The sequence below is a fragment of the Salmo salar genome, chromosome ssa03 (assembly GCF_905237065.1).
Source record: "Salmo salar chromosome ssa03, Ssal_v3.1, whole genome shotgun sequence".
In the NCBI taxonomy this organism is placed as follows: Eukaryota; Metazoa; Chordata; class Actinopteri; order Salmoniformes; family Salmonidae; genus Salmo; species Salmo salar.
In genome coordinates this window covers 39,544,927-39,562,916 of record NC_059444.1, presented here as the reverse complement: position 1 = coordinate 39,562,916, position 17,990 = coordinate 39,544,927, and the positions used below count along the sequence as shown (strand labels likewise).

Sequence of the window (17,990 nt, the reverse complement as noted above, 5' to 3'; positions counted from 1 at the left end):
GATTTATTAATTAGGGCCGATTTCAAGTTTTTATAACAATCGGTAATCGATATTTTTGGACACCGATTTGCCGATTATTTTTTTACACCTTTATTTAACTAGGCAAGTCATATTAAAAACACATTCTTATTTTCAATGACGGGAACGGGGGTTAACTGCCTTGTTCAGGGGCAGAACAACAGATTTTTACCTTGTCACCTTGGGGATTCGTTTTTGCAACCTTCCGGTTACTAGTCCAACGCTCTAACCACCTGCCTTACATTGCACTCCACGAGGAGCCTGCGTGGCAGGCTGACTACCTGTTACGCGAGGGCAGCAAGAAGCCAAGGTAAGTTGCTAGCTATCGTTAAACGTATCTTATAAAAGACTATCAATCTTAACATAATCACTAGTTAAACTAGTAATATCATCAACCATGTGTAGTTATCTAACGTTTCCTGCGTTGCATATAATCGATGCGGTGCCTGTTAATTTCTCATCGAATCACAGCCTACTTCGACAAACGGGTGATGATTTAACAAGCGCTTTTGCAAAAAAAGCACTGTCGTTGCACCAATGTACCTAAGCATAAACATCAATGCCTTTCTTTAAAATCAATACACAAGTATATATTTTTAAACCTGCATATTTAGTTAATATTGCCTGCTAACATGAATTTCTTATAACTATTGAAGTAACGTTGTGTCACTTCTCTTGCGTTCCGTGCAAGCAGTCAGGGTATATACAGCAGTTTGGGCCACCTGGCTCATTGCGAACTGTGTGAAGTCCATTTATTCCTAACAAAGGCCGTAATTAATTTGCCAGAATTGTACATAATTATAACATAACATTGAGGGTTGTGCAATGTAACAGGAATATTTAGACTTAGGTGGCACCCGTTAGATGGCACCCGTTAGATAAAATACGGAACGGTTCCGTATTTCACTGAAAGAAAAAACGTTTTGTTTTCGAGATAAGTAGTCTGACTGAGCGATGGTAGGCAGCAGCAGGCTCGTAAGCATTCATTCAAACAGCACCTTCGTGCGTTTGCCAGCAGCTCTTCGCAATTCTTCAAGCATTGCACTGTTTATGACTTCAACCCCCGAGATTAGGCTGGTGTAACCGATGTGAAATGGCTAGCTTGTTAGCGGGGTGCACGCTAATAGCGTTTCAAACGTCACTCGCTCTGAGACTTGGGAGTGGTTGTTCCCCTTGCTCTACATGGGTAACGCTGCTTCGAGGGTGGCTGTTGTCGATGTGTTCCTGGTTCGAGCCCAGGTAGGAGCGAGGAGAGGGACGGAAGCTATACTGTTACACTAGCAATACTAAAGTACCTATAAGAATATCCAATAGTCAAAAAGGTATATGAAATACAAATCATATAGTGAGAAATAGTCCTATAATTCCTATAATAACTACAACCTAAAACTTTTTACCTGGGAATATTGAAGACTCATGTTAAAAGGAACCACCAGCTTTCATATGTTCTCATGTTCTGAGCAAGGAACTTAAACGTTAGCTTTCTTTTTTACATGGCACATGTTGCACTTTTACTTTCTTCTCCAACACTTTCTTTTTGCATTATATAAACCAAATTGAACATGTTTCATTATTTATTTGAGGCTAAATTAAAAGTATATGTATTATATTAAGTTAAAATAAGTGTTCATTCAGTATTGTTGTAATTGTCATTATTACAAATAAATAAATAAATAAATAAATAAGCATCGGCTTTTTTTGGTCCTCCAATAATCGGTATCGGCATTGAAAAATCATAATCGGTCGACCTCTAGTTAAAAGGATTGGACTTTAGAGAGGATCCCAGTGGGATAAACCATTCCACTTGAACTGTCAGATGTGAAATACGCAGCCCAGCCACCACCAGCCCCCAATGACGAAGTAAAGGGTGACTGCACTTCCTGATTTGGCCTCGTTTTGAAGATTGCTCATTAAGAAATGCCATGACTGAAGCCAAACGTGAGCTGTCTTGGGGGTGTAGTTTGATGTAGGTGTGTTATGTTTGCATATCGTACCCTGGCAGGTACTGTTGTATGGCCCTCCTGAGTCAAAATAGCCATTTCCTCAAATTAGTCACTTCCTCAAATAGTCAGAATTAATCGAAGATAAATCAAGAAATCTGTAATTATTTTAGATGTTTTGCCAAGGAGGTCTTAGTCACACAATTTTACATCTAACTAAGGTGTTTTGGTGCAGTATTTCTCAAGTAGAAAACGTGGATGAAACATTTGTCTGTGCACTGCATACAGTCTGTCGAGTCAGGAAAGTCTGGCTGCATGCTCATGACTGATTTACATTTGAGTCATTTAGCAGACGCTCTTATCCAGAGCGACTTATGAGCAATTAGGGTTAAGTGCCTTGCTCAATGTCACATCGACAGATTTGGTTTTTTCACCTAGCCAGCTCTGGGATTCAAACCAGTAACATTTTGGTTACTGGCCCAATGCTCTTAACCGTTAGGCTACTTCGCGACCCGATTTCTGAGAACAATAACATGTCTGCAACTTCATCATCTGCAAGCTGTCAAACTATTGTAAATAAAGCACAAGCTACACCAGGTGTTGGCAACAGTTGGGATACAAGTGTGCTCCCATTGAAGACCATGCTACAATTAACCCTGCAGCCTGTTATAGTTAACCCGTGAGAAATACAAGAGGGACATTTAACTTCCATCACTTTCGGTTGAATTTTAAACAACTGGTAAAATCCTAGAACCTTCGCTACAGTGTATAATGGTAGCTAAGATACACCTGCTCATCAAACATCCCATTCTAAAATCATGGCCATTAATATAGAGTTGGTCCCCCCTTTGCTGCTATAACAGCTTCCACTCTCCTGGGAAGGATTTTCACTAGATGTTGGAACATTTCTGTGGGGACTACCATTCAGCCATAAGAGCATTAGTGAGGTCGGGCATAGATATTGGGCGATTAGGTCTGGCATTCCAATTCTTCCAATGTGGTTGAGATCAGGGCTCTGTGCAGGTCAGGCAAGTTCTTCCACACCGATCTCAATAAAACATTTCTGTATGGACCTCGCTTTGTCATGCTGAAACAGGAAAGGGCCTTCCCCAAACTGTTGATACAAAGTTGGAAGCACAGAATAGTCTATAATATCATTGTATGTTGTAGCGTTAAGATTTCCCTTCACTGGATCTAAGGGGCCAAGCCTGAACCATGAAAAACAGTGCCAGACCATTATTCCTCCTCCACCAAACAGTTGGCACTAGGCATTCGGGCATGTAGCGTTCTCCTGGCATCTGCCAAACCCAGATTCGTCCATTGGACTGCCAGATGGTGAAGCGTGATTCATCACTCCAGAGAACGCGTTTCCACTGCTCCAGAGTCCAATGGCAGTGAGCGTTACACCACTCCAGCCGACGCTTGGCATTGCACATAGTGAGCTTAGGCTTGTGTGCATCTGCTCGGCGATGGAAACCCATTTCATGAGTTCTTGTGCTGACGTTGCTTCCAGAGGCAGTTTGGAACTCGGTAGTGAGTGTTGCAAACGAGGACAGACTATTTTTACGTGGTATGCGCTTCATCACTAGACGTTTCCACTTCATAATACCAGCACGTACAGTTGACATGGGCAGCTCTAGCAGGGCAGAAATTTGACACACTGACTTGTTGGAAAGGTGGCATCCTATGACGGTACCATGTTGAAAGTCACTGAGCTCCTCAGTATGGGCCATTCTACTGCCAATGTTTGGTGGCTAGCTAGCTAGTTAAATGGGCAGTTTCCGAAATTAGCCATGGATGGAGATAGGATTTGGACTTTTGGTTTTACTTCATTCTTTGTACTGGCCAGTGATGTACATCAGGGCTTTCGGAATTCACTTCTTCAGGGTCTGAAGCAGCACTGCTGGTTTCTTTTTCTCTTCCTGGTTGTTAATTGATGGTTTATGTATATTTGCTAAATATAAGGAATTTGATGTATAGCGTTTACTTTTACTCAAGTATGACAATTTAGTGCTTTTTCCACCACTGTACTTAAGTACATTTAAAATCTGATACTTTTAGACTTTTACTCAAGTAGTATTTTACTTGGTTACTTTCAATTGAGTAATTTTATATTAAGGTATCCAGTGGTGTAAAGTACTTAAGTAAAAAAACTTTAAAGTACTACTTAAGTATTTTTTGGGGGTATGTGTACTTTACTATTTAGATTTTTGACAACTTTTATTTTTACTTCACTACATTCTTTAAGAAAATATTGTACTCTTTACTCCATACATTTTCCTTGACACACAAAAGTACTCGTAACATTTTCAATGCTTAGCAGGACAGGACAATAGTCCAGTTCATGCACTTATCAACAAAACATCTCTGGTCATCCCTACTGCCTCTGATCTGGCGGATTCACTAAGCACATATGCGTCGTTTGTTGAATGATGTCTGAATGAGCGTGCCCCTGGCAATCCGTAAATTAAAAAAACAAGAAAATGTTGTCTGGTTTGCTTACTATAAGGAATTTTATATGATTTATACTTTTACTTTTAATACTTAAGTATATTTTAAACCAAATACTTTGACTTTTACTCAAGTATAATTTTACTGGGAGACTAACTTTGACTTGAGTCATTTTGTATTAAGCCATCTTTACTTTTACTCAATTACGACACTTGAGTACTTTTCCCACCACTGCACATATGAATGCTGGGCACCATATCATGCATGTAATGCAACGCTAGATGAGATGATCTGAGGTCACGCGGTTCGACAGGGAAATGTCGTTACATTTCAGCCCACAGGTGGCACGACCTGACGCGAACATCCCCCATAGGATTCCCTCACGACCGCGGGAGGCTCGCTTCCACGCTGCAGCGGAGCGGCAGGGGCTATCCTTTCCCTGCTACACCGGCCGCCCACACATGAAATGGCATTACACGCAACACACATGCAGCTAAAACGGTGCTATAGATGGCAAATAGAAACAAAATGTCCACATTTTGATCATTACATGTTTAAATGTCCACGATAAGATTACACACAGGCACAGCAGCTCCCCAGTCCGTTGTGAATAAGACAATCATTGATAGCCTACTTATAACTTAATACAATATTGCCTAAGCTTTTAGGATACTATTAGGCTTCTTCAATCTGAGCTGTTACTTTTGGCATCATTTTATTGCACCTCAAGCATACATAGCCAAATCATATATTTCCATAGAAAGCTGCCAGACACCATTGAAAAAAAACACGGACCTCTGTTATCAGAAAAACGTATTTCACCTGACTATAGCTAGCTTTCTCTGCAAAGGACAGCGTTCTTCAAATAACTATGTCACCCAAATGTATAGGTGTGAATACATTTTTTTTCCACAGGTAAAACAGTAAGGTGATAACTAAGTCTGGCTATGTAACGTTATGCCATTTGCAATTTTTAGACTACTCCAATATTAAAGGCTACCATGGTTATTGCTTTTTGGTCAAACACTGAATCGTCTATAGCTCCTTGCAGGTAGCCTACAATATATAACAATCACATCAAATAAATATGAAATGTAACATTAATGGTATAAACATAACGTGTATGTCTTCTTACCTCTGACACAGAGAAGGGACATCTCTGAAAGTAGCTCTGAGCGTCCCCGGCTGTCCTCTACCGGCCGCCTGTTCTTCACTGTTTTGCTTGGCTACAGTTACCTCCCCGGTGTAGGCTACATATGTAGACTGCATCAAAACAAAGGCTAAATATCGCAGTAGTAGATACAAAAACGATTCGAGGACATAATACAATGAACCCGTCCGTTTTTCAGGGATATAGCTATTTGTTTTGCTGTTGAAGTGCTCCCCTCACTAAGCTGCATCTCTCGCGCTCTCTGCATTGCTCTCTCCACTGCTCTCGCGAGGACAGCTCCGTGACGTCAGTTAATGTGACGCGAGGCAGCAGGTAGTGTGGGGGGGATATCAATTCAATTCAATTCAAGGGGCTTTATTGGCATGGGAAACATGTGTTAACATTGCCAAAGCAAGTGAGGTAGATAATATACAAAAGTGAAATGAACAATAAAAATGAACAGTAAACATTACACATACAGAAGTTTCAAAAGAATAAAGACATTACAAATGTCATATTATGTATATATGCAGTGTTGTAACAATGTACAAATGGTTAAAGTACACAAGGGAAAATAAATAAGCATAAATATGGGTTGTATTTACAATGGTGTTTGTTCTTCACTGGTTGCCCTTTTCTTGTGGCAACAGGTCACAAATCTTGCTGCAGATATGTCTATATGCTCCTGTTCACTATCACGCGGGAAAATGCAGCTTAGGCCGCCCAGAGTGCCTCGCCTGCTGCAAGCATGTTCGATTGTGCGTCAAGGATTCAATGTAGCAAGTTTGTATGAAGGGCTGGTTATTAAACGGGTAAATAGTAATATGCTCTAAAACGCTCTGGTGACAAGCAAGCTTTGCTACCCTGTTTCCAATCGTCCACATGTCTGGGAGAACCTATTCAAGTAAGTAAATACACCAGCTACCTAACTTCACATTAGCTAGCTATCTTGATGTATTTATCGCTGTAATTTTTCTTTACTCCAAATGCATTTGTAGGTAGCTAGCTAACAGCCATGGATGAGGGTGAAGGGATTAGGCTATTCTGGATAGGGCAGGTATTTCCGTATATGTCCCTAGAAGTGAGGATGGATAGAATAGTGACAGTGTGGTCTAATTTCAGCATAATAAAGTCTGTTTCTTGTGAGGTGTTCTGTCCTCAGATACAGAGAGCTGTGAAAGCCTGTCTGCAGATGAAGAGGTCCCAAGGAAGAGCAGTGGTTCTCAGTCCTGGGGACTCAAAGGGGTGCACATTTTTGTTTTTACCTTAGCACTGCACAGCTGATTCAAATTATGAAGTCATCATCAAGCTTCAAGTGGTATTCATGTATTCATTTGTGATGCTATCCTTGATATGATCCTGCTATTGTCACATGCTACACATGCATCTATCATTCCAATGTATTCATGATTTGTTTTTTTAACCTTTATTTAACTAGGCAAGTCAGTTAAGAACAAATTCTTATTTTCAATGACAGCCTAGGAACAGTGGGTTAACTGCCTGTTCAGGGACAGAATGACAGATTTGTACCTTGTCAGCTCAGGGATTTGAACTTGCAACCTTTCAGTTACTAATCCAAAGCTCTAACCACTAGGCTACCCCATGTAATATATGTTATAAGGGATATTATACTTTAGTAATCCACAATGACCTGGTGATGTAAAAGTCTAATAATGACATTACCTTCCATATTCCTACAGATACCTTGTCACTGGAGATTTCCTTCAAAACGATTGTCTACGGTTACCATTTAGGGCACTGCAAGGTTGGGTTACCAGGACCATCTGGGACTGCCTCCTGGAGGAATTCAGGCATATGAAGGCTACATGTTTCCTGCATAACTTCATGCGGATGGACACGAGGACCAGGAGGGGATCTGCAGCTCGCTGCCGTGTGCCAGAGGAGGAGTCTGCTGCTCTGCAGGATGTTTCAAAGATGGGGTCCAACAATGCAGCAAGAGGCAATCCGTGTGCGGGAGATCTTCACCTCCTACTTCTTCAAAGAGGGTGCTGTTCCCTGGCAACATCATAGACTACACTATGCACAACCAAAGCCTCTTTTAAGAGCCATCCACATTGCAATAAGAATATTCTTCTAGCTATGTCAACTGCAGTTATTCAATTCCCAGTTTATCTCCCTTTGATTTCTACTTCTCAGGAGAGGGTGCTGTTTAGGTAAGGGTGTGACGTCTGTACAAAAACAAAACAGGCTATTTTACAATTACTATTTACAATTAGACACCCTATAACCCACACGTACACACTCATGTATCAATCTGATTGATGGATTGTGTTGTGCAGTAAGCAGCCTCAGGTGTATAACTGTGGCTCCTTCCACCTTCAAAGAATAGGCAAGAAGGCCAGCCATGGAGAATAGTAAAACACTTCATTATTTCTATAACTACGCTATATTGTTTGTCCTCGTATGTCTGTGCATGTTTTTCAGCATAAGGTACTCTGCAGCCACTTAGTGTGGACACCAGGTGAGGCCACTCACACAGATTCCTGTTAACACTGTCTCTTTAACTACCTTATTTTCTCAATATGTCTCTCCTTCACTTCATCCCTCTCTCCCCTTCTCCCTAAATCCTCATGGTTATATCAGCTCTGTCGGTGAACCCCTCCCGCATTTAAACTGGCTACATAGAGGGCACAGCATGATCAGAGGTGAGAGGTCACTTGGTTGGGTCAACAGGAAATATTAAAGAGATGCTTTACATTGAAATACAGATAGATGCAGTAGTCCCAGAGTTAATGATCCAAGGTCAGTTTTGCATTTCACCTCCTGATTGATGACTGACAGTGTTAGAATAAAGAAAAAACAAGGTTTTAACATGCTCTCTCTTTCTTCATCCGTCTCACGTCAGCATGTATGTTTTGATGTGAGAGAGGATGCCAACCCCCAGTCCCGTCATCGCCACCTCACCCGCTCTTAAAATTAAGATAACCTTCAGGACGACTGGGATCCCAAGGCTGGTTAGGAGACGCCACTAGAGACACTATTATGTGATGAACTGAGAGAATATTAGAGTAGCACTGTGATTCATTAATCATGCTGTCTTCCCTGCTCCTATGTTCTTACCTCTTTCCCTTTGTCTTTTACACCTCTCTCGCCGCCACCTCTTTCTTCCTCTGCTTTTATAATGCACAACAGATTGAACTCGTATTTATAATATTAGAATTATAATATTTATAATGCATGTATTATGTATTTATAACACTTGGATAATTAAGTCTCTCATTTGATGAAATACTACACCTATCCTGTGTTTATCAGATCAATGCAGATAAAGGAAATTAGATATTGAGATGAACCGGTTTTAGAGTATTTACATGATGCATAGGAAGTGTAGTGTACTGTTTTTAAAAATTCTATTTCTGTATATATGAATGAGTTAAATCATGTTTCTAGTCTATTGCATAGTTACAATGTTTAATCATTGATGTCCCAGGACCAAGATTGTTAAACACTGTTTAAGTGTATAATTGTAATACATACATGCAGACTCAGCATCATTCAAAGACTGGAATTTGATACTTCTGGTATTGGATTAGACTGAAAAATAATCTCAAATACATACATACCTGAACTGCACCTTTATTTGCCAAAGTAGAGTACATGATCAGTGAATATATGAAATGTACAGGCTACAATGTGGGGATCTCATGCATGGTAATAACTACATGTATATACGACTTGCATTCTTGGCACAAAGTTAGATTATTTTCTACTCAATCCATAGGCTTCATTAATGTCATTCAGACTGTTTTGAAGCTGGCTATGGCAGCTGAGGTTCATAGCTAGGTTCTGAACTAATATGTATACCAAACGCTTTAGACACAGATCGGCTACATAGTTAGCTACACATCCATAGGCATACAGGTATGTTTATTCTCCACTGCACAATAAGCAATAACATAGTTAGCTAGCTACGTTACTTTATCTATCTGCATTGCATGGCAAATATCAGCAAGGCAAGCGTACAAAACTGTACATTCAATTTGCAGTAAATGATTTAGCTAGCTATATTCTTTACATCCACTGTTTCACAAGATGACAGCCTGGTTTGCTGGTTGTTTCAGGAGTCCCTAAAACATTAAACAACCATAATTACAATTTTATACTCATGTCACAACACCCATAAAGCTAGCCAGCTAGCTGGCTAATGTTAGCTAGTCAGCTAGCTCGGCAAATCTCGATTTTCGTAAATTAACTTTCTGACAAGAAAATATGCACAATTGTTTGTCTCTACATTAACGAACATATTCCTCTCAACTGTATTTTTTGTTGCATGATTCGTTGTGACGTTATAATCACTTACATTTGCTCTCATCCTAGTATTTTTGTCAGCCACCTTTGCTGAAGAAAGTCTCCAGCCTTGGGTCGCATAGCGTCAAATTCGTCATAGGGAACCACTCGATATGATTGGTCATCGCCCAGCGGTCTCCGCTGGTGATTTGCATAAAGTTGGGAAAAGTTTATATTTTTTCACCGCCTCCCACGCCACCCAAAGGTCCCCTTCCCTCTCCGCTTCTCACAACTTTCCTTCAATTTACAATGAATGGGAAGTAGTGTTTCCTACGCGGCACCTCGTGCTAGTGAACACCGGGCATTGGCGAAGCGGAAACCACCGCAGCCTCCGCGAGAGCGGGAGGCATATGAGCTCTGGGTGCCCATGTGCCCTCACCTACAGTACCAGTCAAAAGTTTGGACACACCTGCTCTTTCAAGGGTTTTTCTTTATTTTTACTATTTTCTACATTGTAGAGTAAGAGTGAAGACATCAAAACTATGAAATAACACATATGGAATCATGTAGTAAGCCAAAAAGTGTTAAACAAATCAAAATATATGTTTTGATTCTTCAAAGTAGCCACCCTTTGCCTTGATGGCAGCTTTGCACACTCTTGGCATTCTCTCAACCAGCTTCATGAGGAATGCTTTTCCAACGGTCTTGAAGGAGTTCCCACATATGCTGAGCACTTGTTGGATACTTTTCGTTCACCCCGTGGTTCAAATAATCACAAACCATCTCAATTGGGTAAAGGTCGTGTGATTGGGGAGGCCAGATCATCTGATGCAGCACCATCACTCTCCTTCTTGGTTAAACAGCCCTTACACAGACTGGAGGTGTGTGTTGGGTCATTGTCCTGTTGAAAAACAAATGATAGTCCCACTAAGCGCAAACCAGATTGGAAGGCGTATCGCTGCAGAATGCTGTGGTAGCCTGCAGCGGTAGCCATGCTGGTTAAGTGTGCCTGGGATTCTAAATAAATCACAGACAGTGTCACCAGCAAAACACCATCACACCTCCTACTCCATTCTTCAAGGTGGGAACCATGTATGCAGAGATCATCAGTTCACCTACTCTGTGTCTCACAAAGACACAGAGGTTAGAACCAAAAATCTCAAATTTGGACTCATCAGACCAAAGGACAGATTTCCAAAATCAAATGAAATTTATTTATATAGCCCTTCGTACATCAGCTGATATCTCAAAGTGCTGTACAGAAACCCAGCCTAAAACCCCAAACAGCAAGCAATGCATGTGAAAGAAGCACGGTGGCTAGGAAAAACTCCCTAGGAAAAACTCCCTAGAAAGGCCAAAACCTAGGAAGAAACCTAGAGAGGAACCAGGCTATGAGGGGTGGCCAGTCCTCTTCTGGCTGTGCCGGGTGGATATTATAACAGAACATGGTCAAGATGTTAAAATGTTCATAAATGACCAGCATGGTCAAATAATAATAATCATAGTAGTTGTCGAGGGTGCAACAAGCACGTCCGGTGAACAGGTCAGGGTTCCATAGCCGCAGGCAGAACAGTTGAAACTGGAGCAGCAGCACGGCCAGGTGGACTGGGGACAGCAAGGAGTCATCATGCCAGGTAGTCCTGAGGCATGGTCCTAGGGCTCAGGTCCTCCGAGAGAAAGAAAGAAAGAGAGAAAGAGAATTAGAGAGAGCATATTTAAATTCACACAGGACACCGGATAAGACAAAAGAAATACTCCAGATGTAACAGACTGACCCTAGCCCCCCGACACATAAACTACTGCAGCATAAATACTGGAGGCTGAGACAGGAGGGATCAGAAGACACTGTGGCCCCATCCGATGATACCCCCGGACAGGGCCAAACAGGTAGGATATAACCCCGCCCACTTTGCCAAAGCACAGCCCCCACACCACTAGAGGGATGTCTCCAACCACCAACTTACCGTCCTAAGACAAGGCCGAGTATAGCCCACAAAGATCTCTGCCACGGCACAACCCAAGGGGGGGGGGCACCAACCCAGACAGGAAGACCACGTCAGTGACTCAACCCACTCAAATGACGCACCCCTCCCATGGACGGCATGGAAGAACACCAGTAAGCCAGTGACTCAGCCCCTGTAATAGGGTTAGAGGCAGAGAATCCCAGTGGAGAGGGGAACCGGCAAGGCAGAGACAGCAAGGGCGGTTCGTTGCTCCAGCCTTTCCGTTCACCTTCACACTCCTGGGCCAGACTATACTTAATCATAGGACCTACTGAAGAGATAAGTCTTCAGTAAAGACTTAAAGGTTGAGACTGAGTCTGCGTCTCTCACATGGGTAGGCAGACCATTCCATAAAAATGGAGCTCTATAGGAGAAAGCCCTACCTCCAGCCGTTTGCTTAGAAATTCTAGGGGCAATAAGGAGGCCTGCGTCTTGTGACCGTAGCGTACGTGTAGGTATGTACGGCAGGACCAAATCGGAAAGATAGGTAGGAGCAAGCCCATGTAATGCTTTGTAGGTTAGCAGTAAAACCTTGAAATCAGCCCTTGCCTTAACAGGAAGCCAGTGTAGGGAGGCTAGCACTGGAGTAATATGATACATTTTTTTGGTTCTAGTCAGGATTCTAGCAGCCGTATTTAGCACTAACTGAAGTTTGTTTAGTGCTTTATCCGGGTAGCCGGAAAGTAGAGCATTGCAGTAGTCCAGCCTAGAAGTAACAAAAGCATGGATACATTTTTCTGCATTATTTTTGGACAGAAAGTTTCTGATTTTTGCAATGTTACGTAGATGGAAAAAAGCTGTCCTTGAAACAGTCTTGATATGTTCTTCAAAAGAGAGATCAGGGTCCAGAGTAACGCCGAGGTCCTTCACAGTTTTATTTGAGACGACTGTACAACCATCCAGATTAATTGTCAGATTCAACAGAAGATCTCTTTGTTTCTTGGGACCTAGAACAAGCATCTCTGTTTTGTCCGAGTTTAAAAGTAGAAAGTTTGCAGCCATCCACTTCTTTATATCTGAAACAGGCTTCTAGCGAGGGCAATTTTGGGGCTTCACCATGTTTCATTGAAATGTACAGCTGTGTGTCGTCCACATAGCAGTGAAATTTAACATTATGTTTTCGAATTACATCCCCAAGAGGTAAAATATATAGTGAAAACAATAGTGGTCCTAAAACGGAACCATGAGGAACACCGAAATGTACAATTGATTTGTCAGAGGACAAACCATTCACAGAGACAAACTGATATCTTTCCGACAGATAAGATCTAAACCAGGCCAGAACTTGTCCATGTAGACCAATTTGGGTTTCCAATCTCTCCAAAAGAATGTGGTGATCGATGGTATCAAAAGCGGCACTAAGATCTAGGAGCACGAGGACAGATGCAGAGCCTCAGTCTGACGTCATTAAAAGGTCATTTACCACCTTCACAAGTGCAGTCTCAGTGCTATGATGGGGTCTAAAACCAGACTGAAGCGTTTCGTATACATTGTTTGTCTTCAGGAAGGCAGTGAGTTGCTGCGCAACAGCTTTTTCAATTTTTTTGAGAGGAATGGAAGATTCGATATAGGCCGATAGTTTTTTATAATTTCTGGGTCAAGATTCGGCTTTTTCAAGAGAGGCTTTATTACTGCCACTTTTAGTGAGCTTGGTACACATCCGGTGGATAGAGAGCCGTTTATTATGTTCAACATAGGAGGGCCAAGCACAGGAAGCAGCTCTTTCAGTAGTTTAGTTGGAATAGGGTCCAGTATGCAGCTTGAGGGTTTAGAGGCCATGATTATTTTCATCATTGTGTCAAGAGATATAGTACTAAAACACTTTAGTATCTCCCTTGATCCTAGGTCCTGGCAGAGTTGTGCAGACTCAGGACAATGGAGCTTTGGAGGAATACGCAGATTTAAAGAGGAGTCCGTAATTTGCTTTCTAATGATCATGATATTTTCCTCAAAGAAGTTCATAAATGTATTACTGCTGAAGTGAAAGCCATCCTCCATTTGCGAATGCTGCTTTTTAGTTAGCTTTGCGACAGTATCAAAAAGGAATTTCGGATTGTTCTTATTTTACTCAATGAAGTTGGAAAAATAGGATGATCGAGCAGCAGTGAGGGCTCTTCGATACTGCACGGTACTGTCTTTCCAAGCTAGTCGGAAGACTTCCAGTTTGGTGTGGCGCCATTTCCGTTCCAATTTTCTGGAAGCTTGCTTCAGAGCTCGTGAATTTTCTGTTTACCAGGGAGCTAGTTTCTTATGACAGATGTTTTTAGTTTTTAGGGGTGCAACTGCATCTAGGGTATTGCGCAAGGTTAAATTGAGTTCCTCGGTTAGGTGGTTAACTGATTTTTGTCCTCTGACGTCCTTGGGTAGGCGGAGGGAGTCTGGAAGGGCATCAAGGAATCTTTGGGTTGTCTGAGAATTTATAGCACGACTTTTAATGCTCCTTGGTTGGGGTCTGAGCAGATTATTTTTTCCAATTGCAAACGCAATAAAATGGTGGTCCGATAATCCAGGATTATGAGGAAAAACATTAAGATCCACAACATTTATTCCATGGGACAAAACTAGGTCCAGAGTATGACTGTGGCAGTGAGTAGGTCCAGAGACATGTTGGACAAAACCCACTGAGTCGATGATGGCTCCGAAAGCCTTTTGGAGTGGGTCTGTGGACTTTTCCATGTGAATGTTAAAGTCACCAAAAATTTGAATATTATCTGCTATGACTACAAGATCCGATAGGAATTCAGGGAACTCAGTGAGGAACACTGCATATGGCCCAGGATGTCCATTGCTCATGTTTCTTGGCCCAATCAAGTCTCTTCTTCTTATTGGTGTCCTTTAGTAGTGGTTTCTTTGCAGCAATTCAACCATGAAGGCCTGATTCACGCAGTCTCCTCTGAACAGTTAATGTTGAGATGATACTTGAACTCTGTGAACCATTTATTTGGGCTGCAATCTGAGGTGCAGTTAACGCTAATGAATTTATCCTCTGCAGCAGAGGTAACTCTAGGTCTTCCTTTCCTGTGGCCATCCTCATGAGCCAGTTTCATCATTTCACTTGATTTGAAGATACTTTCAAAGTTCTTGGCATTTTCCAGAATGACTGACCTTCATGTCTTAAAGTAATGATGGACTGTTGTTTCTCTTTGCTTGTTTGAGCTGTTCTTGCTATAATATGAACTTGGTCTTTTACCAGATAGGGCTATCTTCTGTATACCACCCCTACCTTGTCACAACACAACGGATTGGCTCAAACGCATTAAGAAGGAAGGAAATTCCACAAATTAACAAGGCACACCTGTAAATTTAAATGCATTCCAGGTGACCACCTCATGAAGCTGTTTGAGAGAATGCCAAGATTGTGCAAAGCTGTCATCAAGGCAAAGGGTGGCTACTTTGAAGAATCTCAAATGTCTACATGGGTAGTAACTGAGTCAGACAGACAATATAGTTTTCACGTTCAAAAAACTTAGATGAATCAGGGTGGACTCCGATGGAGAGTGAGTGGATTGTTCAAGATGGATAAACAAAAGGCAAGACCAAGTGGTGCACAAAAACGTTGTAAAAAAGCTTTATCTGATCAAGCTCGTGCCAATTGACTGAAGATCACATCAGCAAAGCTATCACCTCGTCCTCGACTGACCAAACACCATCGCAAGTGGTAGCTAGTAGGCCTACTTATGCAGCCACCACGAGCAAGCTCCCAGTCCCGACAGAGACCTCACTTCCCGGGCCCTGTAATTATAGTGGCCTTGCTCCTCTTCCTTCTACCGTCGAGAATAGTGACAGTTCCTCTAGTGAGATTCCGAGATCCAATTTATAATATAAATAGGCTACCAAATAAAGACTCCAACTTTTTTACAGATATGCATCTGTTGGTCACAGATACCTTAAAAAAAAAAGGCTGGGATGAGGATCAGAAAACCAGTCAGTATCTGGTGTGACCATCATTTGCCTCATGCAGCGTGACACATCTCCTTCGCAGAGAGTTGATCAGACTGTTGATTGTGGCCTGTGGAATGTTGTCCCACTCCTCTTCAATGGCTGTGCGAAGTTGCTGGATATTGGCGGGAACTGGAACACGCTGTTGTACATATCAATCCACAGCATCCCAAACATGGTGAGTATGTAGGCCATGGAAGACCTGGGACATTTTCAGCTTACAGGAATTGTGTTCAGATCCTTGCGACATGGGGCTGTGCATTATCATGCCGAAACATGAGGTGATGGCGGCGGATGAATGGCACAACAATGGTCCTCAGGATCTCATTACGGTATCTCCGTGCATTCAAACTGCCATCGACAAAATGCAATTGTGTTCGTTGTCCGTAGCTTATGCCTGCCCATACCACAACCCCCCCGCCACCATGAGGCACTCTGTTCACAACAGTGACATCAGCAAACCGCTCGCACACATGATGCCATACCCGGACACCATACCATCTGCCCGGTACAGTTGAAGAGCACACTTCTCCAGTGTGCTATTGGCTATCGAAGGTGAACATTTGCCCACTGAAGTCGGTTACGACGCCAAACTGCAGTCAGGTCAAGACCCTGGTGAGGACGACAAGCACGCAGATGAGATTCCTGAGACGGTTTCTGACAGTTTGTGCAGAAATTCTTCGGTTGTGCAAACCAACAGTTTCATTAGCTGTCCGATGGCTGGTCTCAGACGATCCCACAAGTGACGAAGCCAGAAGTGGAGGTCCTGGTCTGGCGTGGTTACACATGGTCTGAGGTTGTGTGGCTGGTTGGATGTACTCCCAAATTCTCTAAAACAACGTTGGAGGCAGCTTATGGTAGAGAAATGAACATTCAATTCTCTGGCAACCCCTCTGGTGGACATTCCTGCAGTCAGCATGCCAATTGCACGCTCCCTAAAAACTTTTGACATCAATGGCATTGTGTGACACTGCACATTGTAGAGTGACCTTTTTTTGTCCACATCACAAGATGCACCTGTGTAATGATCATGCTGTTAAATCAGCTTCGGATTATCTTGGCAAAGGAGATATGCTCACTAACAGGGATTTAAACAAATTTGTGCACAAAATTTGAGCGAAATAAGCTTTTTGCGCATTTGGAAAATTTCTGGGATCTTTCATTTCAGCTCACGGAACATGGGACCAACACTTTACATGTTGCATTTATATTTTTGTTCAGTATATATTTCCACACTATGAGGTTGGAATAATATTATGAAATTGTGAAAATTATCATAATGACCTTTTAGTGTAAGAGCTGTTTGAAAAGACAGCCTGAAATGTCAGCCTGTTCTGGTGGGAGTTTTGGCCTTCCTTGGTGACATCACCCATCGGACCTGCATTTCAACCTTCTCTTCGAATCAGGGACTGACTCTTTAGTCAATCAATCATGGTCACACTAACCATATCTGGGGCCCTGCATGGGCAAGAACCTTTCATTGTAATCAATATCTAACTTTGAGTTTTGATCACTTATTGACTACTTATCCTTACTGACTCCTTAATAATATTAAAACTCATTTAGAATTTCGACATGTCTATGTTATAGATAGAACACACACAAAAGAAAAATACAAATTAGCCTCTCCTTCTTGTCTGGTCCCACCTTCTAATACAGTAATGCCTCTAATACCGGTCTTTTACATGGTAGTAGCAAACTAGTAGCCACTAGGCAGGTAAAGTGTAAGCTTGAACACACAATGGCACAGACACTGTCAGAAGGGGGTGCTATTTACATGGATCATGGCCTCCCAAACTCTGAACCACAAAGGGTCAAACAAACAATACTGCTATAGAGCAGGCTTGAATACTCTTCCCACGGATTCTATTTTACAGCTAAGAGTGACTTCGACAATCTTCTATAGCCACATCTTCTATCTGGATCACATTTTAATTTTAATTTGTTAACATACACATTTAACATATCATTCTTTGACATATAATCATATTTGTACACTGATTCTTCATATCCTTCATACTACTAGGTTTATGCGTTTTAGGACCAAAATAGGATCATCTATCTTTACATGGTAAACAACAAACATTCTTTATTATTGACCACCTTTGTAAAAGAGGCAACTTCGCTGTAAATTTTTTAGTTATACAGAATAACAAAACGTGCCGAAAAGCTGATGTGTTCAATGTACATGTAGCCAGGTCGAAAATCCCTACCTACGGTTCGCAATACTCCCACGGTGGG

At 41.9% G+C, this 17,990-nt stretch overlaps 1 protein-coding gene across 2 annotated transcripts in view; it reads right to left on the bottom strand.

Annotated features, from left to right (window-relative positions):
• Positions 1–5,843, bottom strand: part of LOC106600004 (protein unc-13 homolog A) — a 94,869-nt gene extending 89,026 nt beyond the window's left edge. For both annotated transcript variants that reach the window (XM_014191341.2, XM_045714842.1), the window contains exon 1: positions 5,545–5,843. In XM_014191341.2, the coding sequence (XP_014046816.2) occupies positions 5,545–5,566 (22 nt within the window). In that variant the 5' untranslated portion in view covers positions 5,567–5,843. The remainder of the gene's footprint in view (positions 1–5,544) is intronic.
• Between the last annotated feature and the right edge of the window lie 12,147 nt (positions 5,844–17,990).